This window comes from Pteropus medius, unplaced genomic scaffold (genome assembly GCF_902729225.1).
Source record: "Pteropus medius unplaced genomic scaffold, Ma_sr-lr_union100, whole genome shotgun sequence".
NCBI classification, from domain to species: Eukaryota; Metazoa; Chordata; class Mammalia; order Chiroptera; family Pteropodidae; genus Pteropus; species Pteropus medius.
The window spans coordinates 18,851,454-18,874,371 of record NW_024342467.1 but is presented as its reverse complement, the minus strand read 5'-3'; the positions used below and the strand labels follow the sequence as shown (position 1 = coordinate 18,874,371).

Sequence of the window (22,918 nt, the reverse complement as noted above, 5' to 3'; positions counted from 1 at the left end):
GATGAAGGGAAGCTAGCGATGGGACAAGGTCATTAGAGAAAGGACACACCGCTAGAATATCCACCTGCTGGGCTGACTTCCCATGTAGATCTGTGAGAAGACAGCTGTCAACTCAGACGGCCACACTGTCGTATCAAATGATTCATATTTCTTTATACCCCATCATTCAACACATTATCTGGCACACAGTATAGACTTTCTCAATGAATGAATTACCCTGCAAATTGATATATCGAATCTGTGAAGCTAAGGAAATTGAGAATTTCGTGCTAGTTAAGACATTGAAATAACAATTTTGAAAAGAGACAAGCAACCTATAATAAGATTTGTAATACACTCTCTAAGGTATAGAAGAAACTTGACCTCATAAGCCTGTAGTCAGGCAGCTGCCCAGCAAGAGAAATGAGGGGAGAAAATCAATTTCATCCAACACTCTTAACTTTTACAGTATAATTCCAAAGATTTTTCCATGTGGCAAAATTTTCCAAACTACAAATCTCTTTCCTAGACAGCAGGCAAATATTCTTCCAAGTGCCACAAAAGTTGAGAATTTCCATCCAAAGGAGCGCCAACATCATTACTGACAATGATATAATAAATCTGAGACTTTGGGCAACTGAGTTCCTGGGCATTCAACCCACAGGGAACAAGCCGATCACTGTGTTTTGTTTTGTTTTGTTTTGTTTTGTTTTGTTTTGTTTTGTTTTGTTTTGCAGTGGACTGGTGGTTCACGCATGATTAAGAAGATGCAGACCCACTGTGTTCTTAGTATACTCTTCTTAAAATTCTAGATAGCTCTTCATAAAACATAATTTCCAAAGTAAGAGAATAATTTATAATCCACTCCCTTTTCCTCCTCTTATCTTTGTTATTATTATATTAAGAGGATTTTCATGGGCCAATGCTAGGCTTTATATTCTGAAGGGACAAAGTATTTGTCTACACATGCCTTTGTTTATTGTTGTATCATGTACATATGTGTTTTTATGATTTTCACCCTTTTGGTGAGTAAAATCCATGAAAAGTACATTACAGTAGTAAAAGGCAAAAAAAACCGAACAAGTTGTAATTGAAAAAATTGCTCCTCCAAAAGATATTTTAAGCAGGGATCTTCTGAAACGAAAATGAGATGGAAGCGTATGCTGGGGGTAGTCTCCTCTGCAGCTGGAATGAGTTTCCCGACTCTCTGCATGGGAAACTGGGTAGAAATAACTGGCAGAGTCGGAAGGCTAAAGCCAAAGCACATGTCACATCTGGGGATGTGAGCAGCAGCCACATTCCTTCCGCTGTGTGAAGGAAGGGTCTTCCAAATTTCCCTTCTCACCAGTGGATGTTTTGCTAACTTGTTCTTCACCCTTCAAATGTGTGACCTGGTGCTAGACCACTAGTTTGGGACTTTTTCTTGGGGCGAGGAGAGTATGTGTTGTTGTTGTTTTATTTTGTGATTGCTTTTATTTGTTTTGCTTTGTTTTATTTTTTAGTTGTTATTGTTGCTTTTGCTGCTGTCCACTTAAAGGGGAGAGGAGGTACAAAATCAATAGGTACCCTGTAGCGATGCTTAAAAATGGATGGTTTTCTGTTCAGATTATACACAAAAGAAGAGAGAGAAATATATATTTTCCAGGTTCATCAAATGTCAAACTCTACCAAAAATAAAATAAACAGCCACACTCCTACGTGTTAATGCCTTTCAGGTGGACTCTACCTTCCAGGTAGAGTTGATGAAGCGAACAGATGGCAGAAAGGAAATATTTTTAAATTATTCGTTAAGTGCCAAGAGTTGGGTGGGGAGGTTTCTGGGGGTGGGCGGTGCTTTCTCAAGTTACTAAGCTTTGCTCTGTGCCCTCTGTACCACCCCAGTTGTTATCTGGTAAGCAGCTCCCGCCTAATCCCCCCCAGCGACACGGCCACCTGTGCTCCTCTGCCAGACAATTCTGTCGTGGAGTGCTGAGTCCATAAACCACAAGAGCAAAGACATTCCTCCCCGTTTCCCATCCTCCAGCCACAAGCTTGATTTAAGCTGTTATTTTGAAGAAAGTAGGCTTTGATCATATGAGTTTATGAAATTTAAAAAAAAACAAAAACAAAAACAAAAACCTATGGAAGAAGAACACTCGAAAGATATACTGTGATATTTTAACTAGACAATCAATAAGTGCGAAAAGAAACTATCCCTCAGGGGTAGCGCAGGCTGAGATGGGTAGACTGGAGTGAAAAAGACGATTGTCTGGAAATGGAGTTGTTTTATTCAGAGGATAATCTCAAAGCAAGTTCAGTGCCCAGAGGACTAAGATTCTTCCCTAAGAAGCAGAAAGCTTCTGTGCTTCCCAGGCTGCAGGAAATTGTTCCGCTGAGTATTAAGGGCGCCACATAAATTACTTGCATCACGATAAAAGAGATGGAAAAATAAATGAAATTGTAAAACTAAGTTCAAGGCCTAGAAGAGTTAACTTCACTATCTAATTATGGTATGAATGATGTATTATTATTTCCTCAGCGGTGTCTTTCTTTTGCTCATTTTTACAATGTGGAATCCCAACAAAGAGCACACTTATCCCAGGAGGTATTGCCAGCCGCGAGAGGAACGGTATCAAACTTTCTAGACTTTTAGCAATCTTTGAGTATCCCTTATCCTTTTGCGAATTGGGCTGTGGTTGACTAATAATTTGCATATCAGTAGAATCCACTGTGCTCAGCTGGATTGCAAACAGATAGGCGAGGTGTTTCTAATTAGTGCTGTTAATAATGTGTCATCTTGTGCACAATTTACAAGGGAGCCACAAACTGTTCCCTATATCTGCAGAGTGGCCTGCCATTTGCATACAACAGCAGGTGTCTGAATTTTCTGAACAGGACTAATCCCTCTAAAGCTGAACGATCACAGCTTTTCACATGTGCCGTATTTGAAGTCAGGAATGGGAATCTTCCTGCCTTCGTAGAATATTGCAACATATTAACATATTTAACATTCTCTCATTAAAACCATGTGATAGTCTCTAAATAAAAGCTCCCTGGGCTTCTCCTTGGCTCCTTTGCACAGGCTCCAATCAATTTATCAAATATATATTTGGCTTGAATTGAAACAATTAACAGGGTTCTGAAGGTAGAGTAGAGAATAGTCCCTCAAAAGTGCCCGCTCTATTTCCCTTTTCGATCCGTATTATCTAAAAGAACTAGAACCCAATTGATGCTTTTACATTGTTAAATTCTCATCAATGCCAAAAGCAAGAAATATGCTGATCTCCTCAAGTATCATCCTTAAAGAAAGAGCAAAGGCCAGGAAACCAGGCAGTTCAATATCCAAGTGGCAAACCATATGTACTAGCCAAAGGTAGCATGGAAGGAACCACAGATGATACAATCCAATGTATAAATGAGTTGAATTCACTCTTTGGGGCTAATACTGAAGAATTGAATTCTGTTTCTAAGGTCCCTCTTTTAGGTAGCACCTCACAGACAAAAAATTGCACCTCGTTGAACCACTGGAGTAAGCCAGCAACCATAGTGGAGGGAGAATATATCTGCTCCCATGGAGTGCAAATACAGAGTCCAGTGGGCCTCGGGCAACACAGGATGCTGAGAAAGGGTCCTGGGGGTCAGCTCCACGTACCCAAGGTCAGGGGAAGTGCTTTCAGAGCAAGTATCTTGTGTCATCCAGCTGGAGCCAATGGTTCTAACCATCAACTCGAAGGGCATCCTTCCCCAGCGTCAAGAATGGACAGGACCAGATCTATGCTCTCCAGTATTCACGGCAGCACAATTTACAATAGCCAAGATATGGAAGCAACCTAAAAGCCCATCAACAGACGATTGGATAAAGAAATTATGGTTCATATATACAATGGAATATTACTTGGCCATTAAAAAAATGAAATCCTACCATTTGCAACGACATAGATGGACCTAGAGGGTATTATGCTGAGTGAAATAAGTCAGACAGAGAATGATAAATACCATATGAATTCACTTCTATGCGAAATCTAAGGAACAAAAAGAACAAACTAATCAAAAACAGACTCGCAAATATAGTGGACAATTTGGTGACCAACAGAGGGGAGGGGGGCTAGGAGCATGGGGTGACGGGTTAAAAAAGTGCAAATTAGTAGTTGATAGTTGGTCACGGGGCTAGAGAGCACAGCAGAGGAAATGCAGTCAGCATTAATAGGATGGCTGAGTGGAGGGCCAGGGGAGGGAGGGGGCAATTGGGGGGATCGTTTTATCAACAATATAAATGTCTAACCAATGTACTGTATACTTGAAACTAATTTCAATAAATAAATTTAAAAAAAAGAATGGACGGGACGGCTGGTCACACAGCACGGCCTCGGCACTCCCATCTGCACACCCACACGCATCTGTGGTTGACTTTTGAGGGTCCCCCCTCCCCTTCCTGGCAGATGTAAACAAGGAAACACTCTCACAGATGTGAAACTGCACATCACCGGCCGAGCTGGGAGCGACACTGACGATTCCAAGCTGGCCATCAGTGGCCTCGATTTAGCAACAAAACACGAGAAAGAGGTCATTTGGATAGAACAACTGCTATTTTTGGAAGGAGGATGGAAAGGCATTGGGTGTCCGCAGATTGCAAGGCTGGCGGGACTGGCGTCGGATTGCGAGGCTCTGGGATGTGCAAATTTCTCCAGCTATCTGGGGGCGTCTTGGAGATCTCCCTCCAAAGCCCCAGTGAATGGCGGTGAGGCAACACCTGCCTGCAGTTGCGACGCTTCTCTGCTTCGGGGTTTTCCTATGGGGAGGAACCCCAGGTCCTAAAGGCTCAGGTGCTGCCGCTGCTGTGCGGGTTGGTGAGGTGGAGAGAAGAGCCAGAGGGACACAGACGCCCCGTGCTTCGCGAAGCCCACCTGCTTTGGTCGTCACTTTCAAGAGATAGCCATCCAGGTCGACGTGAAAGTGCGGCGCCCGGCAGGGCAGCGCGATGCGCGAGCCGTTCCAGCGCACGCTCAGGTGCTGCTGGAGGCTGACGGTGCTGGCGCCCAGCACCAGCTCCACCGACTTGGTCCAGGAGAAGGAGCGGGTCCTGCGTGCATCGTTCTTCACCAGCACCTGAAAGGGCGAGGCGGGGGAGGAGCAGTCTTTCGTCAAAACGTACTGACACGTCCCCTGAAAGTTAAATGTGCGTCCGTCAAAAGTGTTGTAGTGGGGGTCTCCGAACACCGTGCAGACGCCGGGCTCTGCGGATGAGTGAGAGACAAAAGCAGCGTCATAAACCGTGCGCAGGAGCAAGAGACACATCAGGGGTCCCCGTGGGAACCTGGAAGGGGCACCCGCCAGGTGGGGGAGGGTCTTAGCAGAGATGCACTATGCAAAACTAACTTGAAACAAATGAAGTTTGGTTGGTTGGTTGTTCTAAAAGTCTGTGCCAAACCTCAGGGGACATGTAATATTTCTGGTGCTTTTATATTTATTTATAACACTTTTGGATTTTTAAAGCATCTCTGTTTGGGAGCCTTGATATGCTTCTGTGGTCTTAATGTAAGGGACGGAGAAATGGAACTAAGATAATTCTGTACACAGAACTGGCCTAACTTCCTAACCCAGGAAAACAAGAACAGAATATGAATCAAAAAGAGGCAGCAACATAAATGACAATACAGCAAAACATAATGTTATTCCCATTTAACTAATTCAAAAAAAATGGAAACATGGTATTCTACTCGTGACTCATGGTTTTAAACAAAAGTATTATATTCAACCCATATGTTTACCAAAGACAAATGAACAGAATTGCCAGACAGATACAGTTTAATGCCGTCAGGAACTAAGTGCCGATAAAGTCAATAATTTCTATGCATTTTATAGAAATACAAGGTTCCTATATTTTGAGATGTGTGTCAAAATCTAAAGTTGGATAAAAACGAATTGTAAAACCCATCATTTAGTAAATTTAAGAAGTTCCAATGAGTTCATCATTTCACAATGCCATTAATTCAAATATTTATGAGACCCAAGCAGAGTTCTATACTTTGGAGTATCATAAAGATTTTTTTTTTTTTGCTTTTTTTTTTTTGCACACCTACAGCACCTGTCTTCTCCCATGTGTCTCCTATCCAAGTACTAACCAGGCCTGACCCTGCTTAGCTTCCGAGATCAGACAGGATCGGGCGTGTACAGGGTGGCATGGCCATAGACTCGTGAAGATTTTTATAGAAAATTAAATATTATTTCTTTTTTAAAACAAAATTTGGCATTGATCTGTTCTCATGTAAAGATAATTTATCTGTTTTCAAAGAGGCATAAACAACCAGGAAATGAGGAATTCACTTAGAGAAATTAACCCACACAATGAAAGAACTATTATAAAAAGAGCGATTTCCAGTCAACACCAGAACAGGTCAAGAATACACTCTAAATATCTAAGGGAAGAATTAAGAGTCAAGACTGAGGGAGGATGTACCAACAGATGTGATAGAACCAATGAGATCCAAGGTCAACATTTGCTTTCAAAGTCTAAAGTGCTTGGAGAGTAATGTTGTTTTATGCTGTGATATGTTATGTCATTTCGCATGTCTATTTCATGTTACTCCATATAAATCACATATATCTGCAATGTGGTAAATTAATTATTTGTTCTAAATTAGCTTTTCTTATCGATATTTGATAGCGACTCAAAAAAGAAAGTTTTGGGCATGTAGGATAGTTTCAATGAACAAATACTTTAAAGAATATCGAATTCACCTTCCATTTCTGTCTCAAATAGTGTTCTCACCTATCTAATCACCTCATACAGCATTTTCAATCCTTTCTCCACGTGATTACTTTCAAAATTGTCCGAACACACACTTCCCTCACATTCTGACAATCTCTCCCTAGTATAAAAATGGTGCTTTTGGTTAACAGAGCTGATACTGTCATGTGCCACACAGGACCAAATGTTAATCTGATCACCAGATGTACCAAATTCAAGAGGAGAGATTTTTTTCAGAGTTCGTAACCCCATGTACTCAGCAAGAAATCCCGGAACCAATGAAGACTTTTGAGCTTTTGAGCTTGTAACAGAAAGACTCAGTTTGAAAAGGCGAATGCACTACTGAATGATTTGCAATTGTCCTCCGGAAGAAATCCTCTCTCAGCGGTGAGCAGGCACAGGAAATGACTGTGCCTTCTGCCCAGTCCACAGTGACAATCCTCTCCCTGAACCAGGGACAACCCATGGCTTCTCCTGGTGTTCTGACAACAGTGGCATCAAAAAATATAATTAACAAAAACAGTAGTAGCTAACATTTACTGAGAATTCATACCCTAGCACCGTTCTTTATGCCTACGGATCATGGATACGTTATAATAACATAGATATTTAGATCGTCTCCTCGGGTTAAACGAACACCTAAGCGCTTGGTCATAAATCCATAAAATGAGTTATTATCTAGTCATTGAAAAAGTTTGTGAATAATGCTCATGGCTGAGAAAATGCTTATGGCGTGTTAAGTGAAAAATAGGACACATAATTCTATGTACAGGATCATCTTCACTATGTTAAAATAAATACAGAAACACACAGACCAAAACTGGAACCGTGGTTATTTCTTGATGACAGAATCATGAGTGATACTTTTCCTTTCTTCTTTATGCTTTTCTGATTTTGTTTTTAATGTTATTATTTTTTTTTTGAGTCAAAATGTAGGTACTTATAGATAAGGCCAATTATGTGACAACGCGAATCCTCAAAGAAGCAACAGAAAGTGTATTGCCTACAGTGGCCCTGGGGAAGCCTGAGCTTACTCATAGCTTGGCGGAAAGTAATGAGGGACATCCAGGGAGACTGGGCAAGGGGAATCATGTGCAAATAGTGCTGTCAGGGAAGATATTTTTCAAGAGGCCCTAACTTGTGGAAGAGAAGGGTTTTGGCGATCAGGATGCTTTTTCTGTGTAACAGCAACATAGAAGAGGCCAACAAAATTTCATGACTGGGAAGATGCCTGAGAATTATGTGTTGCATTTGGGGACATTTGTGCCATGAGCTAAAATAATTTTGAAACCTTGGCCCCTTTTTCTGGCACCTCAAGGTCACTATGCCAGATCTGGCAGGAGCAGCAAACATGTTCACTACAGAGTGACTGAAAATGAGAACCTCAGGGTTACAAAAGTCTGCCTAGCTGGAAAGAAACAAGCGAGAGAGAAACTCTGAGGTGACACAAATGAACACTGTATCCTCACGTAATTTCTTTTTTTTTTTTCCAGCAGACCCAGTGAAGTGAGCTGCAGTCCAAGATGTCCAGGTGTCTGGTCAGATTCTTCTGGAAAGCTTGAGTGATAGCTGGAGCTGAATAAACAGATCGCTCTATAACTAACCCTGAATATGTGTAAGTCAGAAGATGGAGAGAAAAAATGCTAGTTTACTCTTGGCGATACTTTTCTCATAGTCTTTTAAGTCAAATTATCAGATGTCATTTTTATTTTAGTTTGTTTGTAACATATGTACACAAACGTCTAGGCATAGAAAAAAAATTAGAAGTGTATAAACCCAAATATAAAAGTGATGTTTTTTTTCTCTTAGGTTATGGAATTGTGGGTGACATTTATTTTCCTTTCTTGTTTATGTGTATTTACATTATTTTTTACATTTATGTTCATTATTTACGATGCCTATGTATACTTTTGGAACAAGAATATGTGCTTTAAAAATTAAAAATATTGGATTAAACATATTGCTTTGATGTTACATACTTTAATAAGATTGCTATGAGAATTAAGAGAGTCAGCCTGCTTTTAAAAACATAATACCAATGCTTTTCTCTTAACCTCATTAAGTACATTTACTTCTGCTGTGGATGTATTTATTCTAATGAAATGCCTTCCTTCTGAGAGCAACGATTATTCTCAAAACATCCGTCAAAGAAACTTAAGGAGAACTTATACAACTCCATGTTATAAAGAAGAAAATAAGAGAAATCGAGTAGACTAACCCCCTTCTCCTCAAACACACGTAAAAGAAACAAAAACAGAAAAGCATTAGGAAGAAAAATAAGTATCATTTATGGCTCTGCCATCAAGAAATAACCATGTTTACAATTTGCGTGCGTGTATACATATGTACTTAACATAGTTAAGATTATCCTGTACATGAAATTTTATTTCCTCTTCACTTAATATGTCATAAGATTTTCCCAGTCATTAAAATCACCTCAAAAACATAGAAAGTGATTTTCATCCTCCGTCCATTACTTCTGCCAAGAGAAATTGCTCTCCATCGCGTCGTATCACACATCACATAGACGGGTAACTTTCCAGAGAAGCGTTCTAATCAGGAGAAAGTCCACCAAATAAAAAACATGGTTTTAATCTTTTCTCAACACAAACAGCAAGAAAACAGGCCCTGTGGGACTCTAGGGTCACTGGGTCATGCCGGGTCTCCTGGGAACCCCAGGTGGGTAAAAGTCGTGATGATGCCAAGTTTGGGCCAAAGCCAGAAAAGCTGAAATCCGAAACACTGCCCTTAACCCCAGCCCCTCCGTTATTGGTCTAGGCTCCTCCTGAAAGTGATGTGAATCCCCGAAATAAAAAGGCCATGTGTGACCCAGCAGGAACTGGGCTTCTCCACGCAGGTGTCCCTGACAGCTGTTGTCCCAGGGTTTCTAAGGGCCAACAGATGCCCCACCAGGGACACTCGAGTCCTAGATTTTGCATCCTTGGCTTCTTAAATGAAGAAGTCAATCTAACTATACCATGCAAATACAGAGAGAAGAGGCCAGTGGGTCTCTTTCCACCCATCTATAACTCACCAGATATCCTTGCAAATCTATCTATAAAACCTGAATTTTTAAAGAGCTGAATAGACACCTGAAACTAATATATTTTTTTAAAAAGTTAAGTACGGATATTGCTAAGAATGTAAACTTCTTTTCACATATTTTCCATAACCCCATATATTCAGCAACTTCAAACGGAAGAGCAAAGGAAGCTGTCTCTACCTCCAAGATCTCTTCTAAAATAAGTCTAACCTCCAAAGCCATGGCTACCATCCTAGGACGTCCACACCGCAGCCGCGAGCTCCCCCACCTCCCACCTTTGTTCCTGCAGTGACCTGTGCCCCACACTTCCCAGTTCACAGCATAGGAGCCAACGCCAGCTCTCCAGAGCCACCTCCCAAATGCCTCAGCCAAAGTCACCTTCCTTTTCTCTAAATCTCTAAAGCAAACCTGGCCACACAGCTCAGATTTTCTGGGACAGTCTAGATTTCACATACTCTACCCAATAGACACATTATGTTTTTCTGTTTGGGGGTTAAAAATATGGTCACCAAATCTACCCTAGCTTATAGTTATCCTTAACTACTAAATTTAGCCTTGAACTCCTTAAATGTAAATTTTGTTTGTACTTCTCAGTGGCTGGCACATTGGTTTGTATCTTGAAGATATATATACATATATATATATACACATACACACACATATACATATACATATATATGCATTAAATGTATTCATCTTTGCAATACTCACAGTAATGCCTGGTACAATACATATTAGGTATCAATAAATATTTGTTGAATAAGTGGGCTAATTAATTAGAGAATATATTTTAGTAGAAAAAAATGAACTATCCACGCTGAACTTACTAAAATAGATAACTATAATGACTGGCATATGGCCAACAGAATTCTGCTTAATCAATTACTTAATCGAACAATTAACTAGTGGCCTCAGAATAAGGAATTAAGGCTGCAACTGTAATGAAGAGCACTAATCAGCTGACCTTGAGCTGGGGAGGTGATCCTGAGTGATCGGGGCAGGGCTAATGTCATCACGGGGGCACTGACGAGTAAGAGAGGAAGGCAGGAAAGTGAGGGCCACAGTGATGCAGCACGAGAAGGACTCAGCCCCCCGTGGAAGATGGAAGGAGGCCTCAAATCAAGAAATGCGCGCAGCCTCTAGAAACTGGACAAGGCACGAAAACAGATCCCGGAGTACAGCCCTCCTGCCAACACCTTGACTTTGGCCCATTCGGATCCATTTCAGACTTCTGACCACCAGAACTGATAAGATAAAGCGTATGTATTTTAAGCCATTGAGTTTGCGGTAATTGATTACAGCAGCAATAGAAAACCAACACAAAAACCAAGGCGACGGGTCGAAAGTCACTAGTTTACGTCAGGCACCATGCCAGATGCTTTCTATGCATGCTCTCACGATCTTCTTTAATCCTCGCTGCTTCTCTACACATTGTATGTTATTACCCCAACTTCTTAGCAATGAGTTTGGACAGGTGGCCAGGTTGCCCACATCACTCAGAAACACAACAGTGAAGACAGAGTTCAAACCAGTCTCTGCCAGTGCCCTCCCCGCCGTGACCCGATGCTTCCACTTCTGCCCTACGCCAAAGCATCCTGGGCGGTTGTCATTAACCAGTAGGTGTCACAGAGCAATTCAGGAATCTGAAGAAAAGTGTACACTTTTCCCTCTAAATGCACAAGTGTATTCACTCAGAGGCAGAGGTTCACAGACACCCTGTCTCAACATTGATCAATAACCTCTTAGGAGTCCATGAACTTCAGTTAAAGAACACCTACCTGGCAGTTCATTATAAAGTGTATTATATGGTTTTCTTATTTAATGTGTTTATATTTCATCTCCCCAACTACATTACAAGTTCCGAAACTCAGGGTCTGTATTGGCTTTTTATCCATGTCCTCCAGGGCATCTTCCAGAATGCTGGAAACTCACCAAATATTAATACAAAACTTGTTATAAAAGATGAGGTTTTTTGCACTATCATCTTCCAAGCTCTGACCTTGAAATATCTGCTCTCTTTAGCCTAGAAATTGTTATTTATCAACTAAGAGCTGTGCATCTGAGCTGAACAGATGAAGTTCCCATCTCCAGGTAACCCAGCTTCCAGCTTGCAAGCCATCTGAGAGAGCTTCGCAAACCACTTTGCTTTGAAAAGAGTCTTGGATTTGAACCCCAGTCCTGAAACTTAACGAATCCGAAACAATGCACCAAGTCTTCACATAACCTCAGTTTGTTCACCAGTAACGTGGGTCTAAGACCAACTCTCCTGAAGGGTAACAATGCAAAAGTGCTGAGAACATAATAGATGTTCAGAGAGTAGCTGCTATTAGTTTTATTATAAATGCTATGCAAATCCGGCAAATATATATTTGGCTAAAATAGGTCTGGAAAAGGCTGTAACATACACATAAAATGTAGATTTGTTGAAATTTTAAGTTTATCTATAAAATGTAGATTTGGGGCTAGGATGGAGTAAGCCTTCTAGGCCTAAAGAAGAATGTTAATAAAGTCACAGACATAGAGAAGAACACAGCTTGCACAAGAAGATCAAGAGACCAGTCTGATGGGAGTGGGGAGTTGCTCCAGAAGATGTGAGAACCCAAGCTGTCTAAATAAATTGGTCTGAGATTTATTGCCAGCCTGAGAAGTTTAAACGTATTCCAAAAAACCAACATTTCTTAACGTGTTTCTTATGAAACATCAATCCTGCCTGTGGCTCTGCCAAAATAAGTAGGAAAAAAAAAAAATTCTGCAGCTCAAATTAGTTCAAGAAGTTCTCTATACTCCATCACCCTCTCGAAAGTTTACCCTGCATGACTGTATGTAGAGGGCTCTGAGAATCCTGTAGTAAGAAACCTATTTAAGTTTACTTGACCCAGCATTTAATCATATGATGTACACAATCATAGAACCTTATTTTGAAAATATTACTCATTATTTTCCCTCAGTACTAACATCTTATAAAACAGACTCTGCAAGAGACCAGTGAAGGAAGCTGGTGTAGGTTCTTGCGAAAGTCAAGTGTGGGCTCTGACAGCAGTATTCAGGAAGGGCCAAAGGAGCAAAAACAGAGATTAGTTGCAGGCAATATAGGATGAGGGTCTGGCTGCCACGGAAAAGGAGAGAAAGTTTTCATTAGGAAAACAACACAAAGAGACAATCAACCAGACTTGATGACCACGAATCGCAATGTGAGAGAAATGCCAAAAGCATGAGAAATAACACTAAGTCTTAAAGCCTGTGCAGCTGGGATAATGGGGGTGCCAGAATTCAGTCAACAGACAGGAGTTGGAAACAGCCATTTAACCCTCCATCCAACTCCCAACACTGATCATTTGGAGAATCAAAGGTAGCAACTGTTAATCAAATTCAAATGCAATACTCTGAAAGAAGAATATGGTCTTCAAAACAATTAGAAGCTGACATCTGCCATATTAGCATCTTATCAAGAAGTCATACGTCAGGGACCTCAAAGTCTGGACAACTCTGAAACCAAAACGAGAGGGGAATAACAGAAGGGCTGCCCTGGAGGCAGAGCTATGAGCTTAGAGGACGAAAAGGCCAAATGGCAAAGCAGAAGAGATACGTGTACTAAGGAGGGATGTAAAAAGGCAGAGCAGAGGAGTGGAATAGTGGTTTGGGATAGAGGATATTAACCAGGAAAGGGACTGTGATAAGGAGGAAGAATGATAATATTCGAAATTATGGACTTCACACCTAAGGGAACTATGGAGTGCAGCTAATGAGTCAACTCTCCAAACTCCCTGGGAAGGTTAGAACTCAAATATTGTCACTTCATAAGACAGATAAGGTTTTAAAACGTGAGCAAAAATAACTCCTTTCAAATAGAAGTCCCTAGTCACGTATAGAGAAACGGAATTGGCAACCTTCGTATATAATTCGAAGGCAAACCTCCAAAACAAACAAAAATGTAGTCCATAGAGAACATAAAACAGTGCTTAAAAGTTTGGACTTTGGAGTCTCATGGACCAGGGCGTTCGCTGACCAGGATATTGCCCTGTTGAATTTTCGGACCCTCGGGTCTGTCGTGTATAACATGGAGTATCAACAGCTCCTACTTCAGAGGTCATTGTGAAGATTAAAGGACATCGTGTACCACAATGCCTGACATGGACTTGCACTTGATACTTCATTGCTGGTAATAGAGCAAGTCTAGTGGCAGCACAGAACAGTTGTTGTTGTTCTTATTCTGCTTGTAGGAGATAAGACCTCCAGAGAGGAATGAAGCTGCCTCGGCTCGGCATACGGTCATGCGTAATTTCTTACACAACATTTCCCACAAAGTGTTTTTTTCAATTTGAGTGTGGGGCTTCTATCCTTTGTTTGTTTTTCTCACTTAGCTGTATTACAGATGTACTCTGGTTAAGGGGTTTTAGTCACCAGTTCCTTCAGTCAAAACGGGGGTCCTGCATCTTTCTGAAGATTCAAGATGGCAGCCTTGGCTAAAATTCACTAGCTGTCTAATAATGAATTTATAGATCTCTTAACGTACGAAGCATATTTTTCAAAATTAGGCAAGAAAGTCACTTTTCATTGAATGATTGAATATAGAGCATCTATACGAAAAGGAACTTTCCCAAGCAAAGATTCGAAGAAGCCATGTGATATGATAGAATAAAGACTAGACTAGGAGGTGGAAAAAGAACAGGTTCTCATCTCCTCATTTCCAGTTGCTGCTACCATGAGCCTTCATTTCCTCATCTCTAAGAAGTGGGAGGTTTGACCTCATAGTTAAGGTCCGTTCATTTAAACAATTCCATGATGCTACAATGGTGATGAGCTTGACTCGCAGAGTAACTTTGCTTTTTCTTATTCCTGGTGCAAATTATACACAATTAATTCAAGTTTAAAACTACACATATTTTAATATTTTAGGTAAGAAAATTTGGGGAGATCATCACTTACCAGCAGAAATACTTCAACCCTGAGTTGCTAGGAAGAAAAAATAAAAACTCCTGGAAAAATGAGTGGACATGGAAAACCAAAACAGTTTGATTTGGCAGTGAGTGCAGAGAATGTCAATTATCACAGCTCTGCATTCGAACAGAAAGGTGGAGGCACCACCAGGTAGAAAAAAGCCTTGGCACTTTAGTCCACACTTTTTCCAGGGCGGGGTGGGGGGAAAGCTATTAAATGGAAACTCCTTCCTAATGTCCTTCTTCAATCTCTAATCCCTGCCTGTTGTAAAGTCCTCCAGACCTTCTCCTCCCTTCCTAGATCGACTGGTTATTAAACTGCACAAAATGGCAAAGCAGTCGATGGGAGAAATCCCAGCCGAGGCCCTGGGGCCAGACGTCTTTGTAGGAATGCAGGCTCCACCCCTTACCTGGGACATTCTTCCTAACCACTAAGCCTACCTGACCATGAAACGGATGAGAGGATCAAATAAGATCAGATGAGAGAGCCCAGGTCAGCGTTCAGACACCTAGCAGATGATAAGTAAACATCAGCTGCTATTCCTACTGCTTCTGCTGTTGCTATTATTGCCCTTATTGCTATTTGATAACGGAGATGATGATGATGATGATGATGATGATGATGATGACGACGACGACGATGACTGCTGACTAAAATCAACAGTCAGAATTTATGGAGTACTATCACCCTCTAGGAACCAACCAGAAGCTGTGGGTAAAAGTTGACCCTTAATAACGTCAGTCTTTTCCTTCAACTTTACCCCAATTCACAGCCAGAAAACTTAAAGTAACAACATCCCTTAGGACAGACCAGTGTATATAACAGAAAACAAACTAATTTCCTCTTACTCCTTCCAGCGCTGCCCCTGTCAGTGTGGGATTTCCTAGCCACCACGTGTGGGAACGGTTGGGTTTCATTTGCCACCCCTGCCTCTGGCTGGGCGTCGGGAGCACCGGCAGCCCCAGCTCCAGATGCTCATACACAAAGTTCGGTGGCCACTTAGATTAACACCTCCTTGGCAGAGCTAAAGGCAACACCACAAATTCTTATTCTACAAGCATCTTGAGCTCTGGTTTCGAATTTCCTTGCTTTCCTGAGTAAAGGACAAACTCTGGTAGTTAAGGGACCCGGAGTCACTTACAGTCTTGGAAGCCAGACACTTGGCTCAAACACAGAATTACTAATCTGCAGAACCTCTGTCAGATTTCTCATAAAATAGGCCCCAAGGTCATTGTTTCAGTAAGTTGTTGCTATATTCCCCTTCCCACAGCTACTCTCTAATTGGGGATACCTGTAGACATGCCCAGAGACCTCAGAAAGATGTGCCATAACCAGACAGTGCCTGGGGTGGGTACACGCAGCAGGCAGGGGCTCCTTCGAGAGCAGGCGCACAGCTGGAAACTAACCCTTGGGGGGTTTAAAGAGGTCACCTGGCAACTGTGAGCCTCTTTGCACCCTGAGTTGCTGGAATCTGATATTTCCTGTTACTTGGGGGACATATAATTGAGGTTATTTCAATTAATTGCACATCTGTGCTCAGGATAGCCTCTATGTTGTGTAATCGTGACCTTTAGTTTGGGGTTTGGATTCTGATGGTCAGGACTACATAGCTAAAGGCACAGCTTGATGAATCTGAGACCTGGGGTTGGGCATCCAAAGCTGATCTGCCTTGGGTCACCTCCGGTCTTGTCGATGGTTAATGGTTAAGAGATTAGATTCTCTCTCATAATCAATCTCTCACTTTTTCCCCTTTGCCCTCTCTCTCCCTACACACACACACACACACCTCTTATCAGTGAAAAGTCTGCCTCTAAGTATTATTTCCATGTCTGAAAACAGATATTCTGCCAGCAAAGAATTTATCTGATTCAGGTTTCTGCTGGGTGGTCAGGTCAAGATTCCACCCACCGTTTGCCAACACACAGTGAAATAACACTTCACATAAACCAAGTGCCACATACACAACAGATGGTGGCCTTCTTGGCACCTCGCTTGTGGTACCATGACGCTCAGCCCAGACACAGGGGGACTCACTTTAGGCGAGAGCTCATACTTTGGCAAGAAATAGCACTTGCACAAAAGCTTTACAAAGTTTATTTAGCTCGCTTTCAATATTTATATTAAATAATTCACCCAAACCAAATTTAATTCTTTTCAATTGGAAAAGGAGAATATCCCATATTATTAGAACACAGCAACGTTTTTCGTACTTCCTTCAGGTCTTATTGTAAGAGGATTGACTTTTTTTTCAATTCTGATAGAATCATCATTGCCCTTTCAGATCAACCCTACAAAGGCCACCCTGCTCTGGGGAATACAACAACTTAATGCCTCAATTACTGCTTCTTATCTACAGAATTCTAAATTAACCATTATCATCGACTATTGCAAAAGGAGGCCTACAACATGTTCTGCACACTGGCTTTGTTTCCTCTTTACTATTCCTCTCAGAGGTCTGACACAGCCCCAAACACTAAGAAAGACGAACGCAGTCAACGAGGCAGGGATTCTGAGGGATTTTAGAAGCAGACAATGCAATGTCACACTGCTAAAATAGGGTGACACTCATTTAACTACTACAGATAATCAAAGTAAGTTTTAGAGTAGTGAAGCTATGAAATCAATCCATTTCATTTATGTGTGTATATATGGATGGATGGATCTAAGTATTTACTTTTGCCTCCTTCCAAAAAAAAAAAAAATTGGAATTAGCTTATAGGCATACATACTAAGTGATTCACGTTGTAGAAGGTAGACATAGAAGATGAAACCAGGGGTAAGCTTGTTCCTCAAAACTGCATGCCATTAGAGGCAGGCTGCAAATTTATTTCTAGCCTCAAGCAGCTAAAGAAAAGATGGTTACTTTTAATTGGTCAAGATATAATTATGCCTTTATAATTTTGCGGGGTAGGGCTAGGCAATGACATGTAGAACCACATTCAATTAAATCCAGAGGCTCCTGGGATGTCATTTCTACACCAGCAGAAAGGCACCCTCACCTCACTCTCCTCCTTCATCTCATCGCCACGTGTGAAAGTAAGATGCTGCTCCTAGGACCACAGATGTTTCTTTCTGCATTCGCCTACGCTGTCACCCCTGTTTGGAGTACCAGTGTTTCTCAACTGGGGTGATTTTGCTCCCTAGGGGACATTTGGCAATGTTCGATTGCCAAATCCCTGTTGATTGTCACAATCTTAGGGTAACTGGTAGAGACCAGAGATGCTGCTAACATCATACAATGCACAGGACAGTCCCCACGACAAAGAATTATCTGGCCAAACGATCAGCAATACGGAGGTTGAAAACTGTGAAGTAACTACTGGGATGTGTATGTGTGGGTGCGATTTTTAAAAACAATAAGATGGAAATCAGTCACTTTTCTGGTTTTCGAGAACACTAGCCTTGGTTTGTACTTCAGCCCCCATTTTTCCGCTCTAGAAAACCATATATCAAAAGAGCTTTCATAATGGACGGAGGAGGGGAAAAACGAGCTCAAAAACGAGTTCTGGATCCTGGTTATAATGACAAAGAAATTTCAAAACAGGAGGTCTTTCGGCCATAGCTAAAGGACATCAGAATAAGTCTACCTGAATGTGTTATGAAAATCTGGGCATCGCTTTAAACAGTTGGAAGTTAGCCCATCTCTTAACTCCGTCTGAACAAACAGCTTTCGCCAAATCGAATGTGTTTTTCTATTTGGTGGAGGAAGTGCCGGGGAGCAAGAGAGTAAACAGATGGACAGGACACCAAAGGAAATTGAGAAATAGTCATCTGATGATGTCATTGAGCGCTGGACCGAGAACCACATGCCTGGCCGCTTCCCGCACTGACCTGCTGGATGCAGGTGCACAGAGTCGACGGGGTCCCCGGTGCCCCTCCCGCTGGGTGGCTTTCTCCCTTGCCAAGTGCCTCTCTCAGTGACAGAAGTCATGGGCTCATTCACGTTTCACACGGTGTTTCACATGACTGGTTAAAATGTCCGTTTGAGTTTATCATGCCCGTCCTATTCTCCTTTGATCTCTATTTTTCTGATAAGCTATGAGTACTCTAGATATGGAAAGGCTACCCCGTAATGGAATAAACGAATAACGAAATGCAGCTTTTCTCTCAATTACTGAAGTAATCATCATCTTGATTCTTGTGACATAAAGCCAGGTAATTCAAGATTTAGGCTGTTTCTGTACTAGCCTGACCATCTGTTTCTGTTAAGCCGATAAGCAGAGATCACGCCTGACAGTGTGTGCTCAGCAAAGGTAACCTATCTGTGCTCATACAAATTGAAAGCGTTAGCTAGAAATCTGAGGGGTGCCTTTGAAGTTGGCCTCTGCTTTAACTAGGAGACACTCTCTAGGGAAATGCAAACAACTGCACTGAGATGGATATAAAGGAAAACCATCAATTTAGACTACTCTGCTCATCCAGAAAGGACTTAAGCTAGAGGCGGCCTCCAGACCATCTGTAAACAAAGTCGCCTCAGAGGGTCTCTGGGAGATTGAATTAATGTAATCGTAGCTAATTATAGCTAATTATTCTTCCTGCATTCATTCCTGGGCTCTACTAAGTCATACCTTGTTGGCCTGTTTTGAGTTATTTTATGGACTGCATTATCTTTAAAGAAAAGTTACCTTATTAAATCTATAATTTAATTTTCATTAATTCAATCAGTACTTTTATCTAGTGTATAATATATAATCGTTTAATAGCTTCCTATTTCAAAAATCGGGGAGCTATGTGTGTATATTTACGTATAATAGCATATGTGTGTGTACATATACAAATATATACATACATATATATGTATGTGTATGTATATATATGCGTGTGTGTGTGTGAGTATATGTATACATATATAAACCTCTGTACCTTTTGTCCAAAATATTTTAGACAAGCGAAATAAATAAACCTGTTCCCATGTGAAAGCTGCTTTCAACCATCATCAAAGCCCACTCTCTAAGCCTGACAGGCTCACCAAATACTTTCTAACAGATTCCATGACTTCATTAATCCTACTTAGGACATATCGAAACCAATTTGACAATGACATTGTTAATACTCCTCTTTCACTGAAACATTTCAGAAAGCTATCTCGATCACACGAATCTGAGGGAGACATTAAATTTGCTAATAGATTCAGGCATCTGTCTACATGGAGGGAGGACATTAAACCTGTCCCTATGCTTTTTCCGTGATTGGCAGTGCGTTCTTGGGCAGGTTTCAGACTCGGCCGTGTCAGAAAGAACCTTCAAGAACTCAGTTAAAAATAACAGGATGGCCTAACCGTTGCCAGCCCAATGAGTTCTTGCTTCGGCTTTGCCAACAGCATCATCAGATGTGCTCAGGTGAAATGGTGAAGAGGCAGGTGTGGGGCCGAGGGAGGAAGAAAGAAGTGCAGCTGTTTGGCTTTATAACGATAGGAAGAAAGTGTCTCCTCGATTACGTATAACGTTTTGTTTTACCGGACGTCATTATTTTAGCCACTATGTCTGCAAATGCTATTAGCAGTTAAATTGCACACCAAGTTATCTGGTCCTTCTTAAAACCTCATCAGACCATTTATGTTCTGAATTGCTCATAGCAACAAATTCCGATGGAAACATTTACATTTGTCTCAATTGTGCTTCTGTGAGATTATAATTGACTTAAAGTGTCTGTAGGGAAGTGGGAGGATCCATCCTACACCTGCAGAAATAACATATGCAGAAAACTGACACCGCCATTTTTCTTGTCGCGCTATAAAATCAAAACAAATATTAATAGCATGTTTTCAAAGGAATAAACTTACTTTCAGTGCAAACAGGACAGCATCCTTTTCTGTTGAGAATTTTACCCTAATCAAGAGAAAAACAAAAAAGAGTTCAATGTTAAGGGTCTGCTGAGGACAAAAGTCTTTTAAATTTAATACCAGATAAATCAATGAAATCAGTCCAAGCTGCATTTGAACTCGATGCCCGGATGGTGGCGATGATGGTGAAAACGAAGCTTCGTGTGTCAAGTTCGAAGGCTAGGCAACGTCATCCGGAAAGTTCTCCTGTTTTTATCCTTCGAGAAATATAATACCTAAAGGAATCATAGGTGTGATTTTTCTCATGTAGAGGGAAGATGAAGACAGTCTTGGATCGAACCGTTTCACTGATATCCAAATCTAACCCACTGGAGACCAAGTGCCCACACATAAAAATGGGAATTATCTGTCAACATATCAATCCAGGTAAGGCCTTTACGGGGGTGGGGGGCAAACTGTAAACCATAACCCAAGCTCGGGCATATGGATATGGACAATATCCGTGTTACAGATCAAAGTCAAAGCCGACAAAGCTGAGAGTTTTGAAACGCTAAGTAATTTTCCATCACCTCTCTGGAAACACAATGTAATCTCCTATACTGCATTTCTTCCCTTTTTTTTTTTTTTTTTTTTTTTTTTTAGTATATAACATTTAAAGGAGGAAGCATATTCTCAGGGCCCATATCAGAGAATGACACTGTCTTATCTCCAACTCAATGAGACTCACAGAGAAAAAGAAATTTGCAAAAAGATTAACATTTATGAAGCACTTGCCATGTAACAAATATCCTACTAAATATTTTCCTTATTTTATTTTTTTACCTAATATCAAGTTGGTTGTAAGGGTTTAATAAGTTAATACTTAGAACATATTAGAGTTTAATTAATATTACATATTATTATCATAATTGTTATTAAGATGCACAAGAACCTTCTGAGCTGAGTATCTCCCTTTTTAAAGGTGAAGAAATTGATGTCATGCAATACAGGGATGGTAGAACCCAAAATAAAGCCTAATTTTGTGTAATCCTAAAGGCTGTGTTCTTTCCACTCCAGACTTTTACTCTCTTTCATCCTTTACCTCTAAGAGAATTTAATATTTATTTGGTATCTGCTACGCACTAGAGAGAGTGCTGTGCATGCTTCATACTTTGTCTCATCTTCACTTCACGACTCTCTAAATGCAGGTGTGTCTACTCCTGTTTCTAGGAAACCAGGAAACGAAGACCATAGAGAAGCGGTCTAAGACCTGTGTCAAGGCCACGCAGTTAATATAACATCTATTCACTCATTCACTACTGGTCAGATGCCTCAAGAATAGATTCAGGTACTCAAAAAAAATCATACCAACTCAAAATCTGCTGGTTAATAACTGAAGAACTAGAACCACATCTGATTCATTTCTGTGCCACTTAAACCTAAATCGTACATGAAAGGCTATGATGACTTTGAATAAGATGTAAAACTCAGTCCCATTCAGCCATCCCACGGTTTGGGGCATCGTGACACATTTTCACTGTCTAGAGCTCTCTTCTCTGTCTCTATTCAGCACACAGGTCTTTTCTGGCTTCTTAGACCAAAAGCAGTTGAAGATAAAAAACAAAGGTTTTCTCTGAGCTTGGCTCAGGCAGATGTAATGATGTTACTCCGGGCAGTGGAGTAAGGTGCTCTATCAGAATGGAGCAGAGCTGTCTAAAGCCAAGGCCCCAACAAAATGTAATGATATGATGCCCTACATCTGCACACGGGCAGAAAATGAAAGTGGGGTTGGTAATATTACTGAGTTAGGTGTCAAATAAGTCAAGCATGAGCAATGACGTCAGAGCTCCTGGGTTACACATAACCAGCTGGAGACCTCTGGACACGTTGTGACCTCATGGGTAAGAAGGGCCTACCAATGACACCCACCTCAGAAGAGCGGCCTCAGCATTAAATAAGGTAGGTCTTGTGACTATGGAGAAAGTCTCAGCGATGACGAGATGACAGTGTCATTACAACCCTGTCCCCACTGGAACCCTCACAGTCCTTCCCACAAAAGGCCTTTGCCTCTGGAGGAATAGCCAGGGTGGGTAGCCAAGAGGTCCAGCCATAGAATCCTTCTTCAACAAGGCACACATCCTTCTGGAAGAAGAGATGTGTAGTGCCCAGGAAGGACACAGCAGGGGAATCCGAATGGATCTTCAAATTGTTTTTAATTTACCCAGGCAATGCAGGGGACAGGAAGCAAGCGTTTAAGAGGATTTCTATGAGAGAACTAAATTATCTCCCAAAGTCCTCTCAGTGACCAAGGAGGAGGGAAAGTGTGACCTGAAGGAATGCTTGCAAAGGTGCCTCGAAACAGAAGGGTGGCCCCTGAGGTGGGGGCTGGCCCCTGAGGTGGGGGCTGGCCATGGACAAGCTTTGATGAGACGGGTGGGTGGGCTGGGGAAAGGTGTGAGTGGGCCTGGAG

The 22,918-nt window shown here is 41.4% G+C and overlaps 1 protein-coding gene and 1 pseudogene across 7 annotated transcripts in view; both read right to left on the bottom strand.

Annotated features, from left to right (window-relative positions):
* BMPER (BMP binding endothelial regulator) overlaps positions 1-22,918 on the bottom strand; it is a 221,533-nt gene that overhangs the window by 67,398 nt on the left and 131,217 nt on the right. For 4 of the 7 annotated variants that reach the window (XM_039862724.1, XM_039862722.1, XM_039862726.1 and 1 more), the window contains exon 12: positions 4,863-5,192. The exons of 1 other annotated variant lie outside the window; for it this stretch is intronic. In XM_039862724.1, coding sequence (XP_039718658.1) covers positions 4,863-5,192 — 330 coding nt within the window. Of the gene's footprint in view, positions 1-4,862; positions 5,193-20,469; positions 20,516-22,918 lie in introns of all 7 variants that reach the window. 2 more of the 7 variants (XM_039862723.1, XM_039862728.1) reach the window with 2 other exon arrangements.
* LOC120602598 (uncharacterized) lies at positions 6,032-6,150 on the bottom strand (annotated as a pseudogene).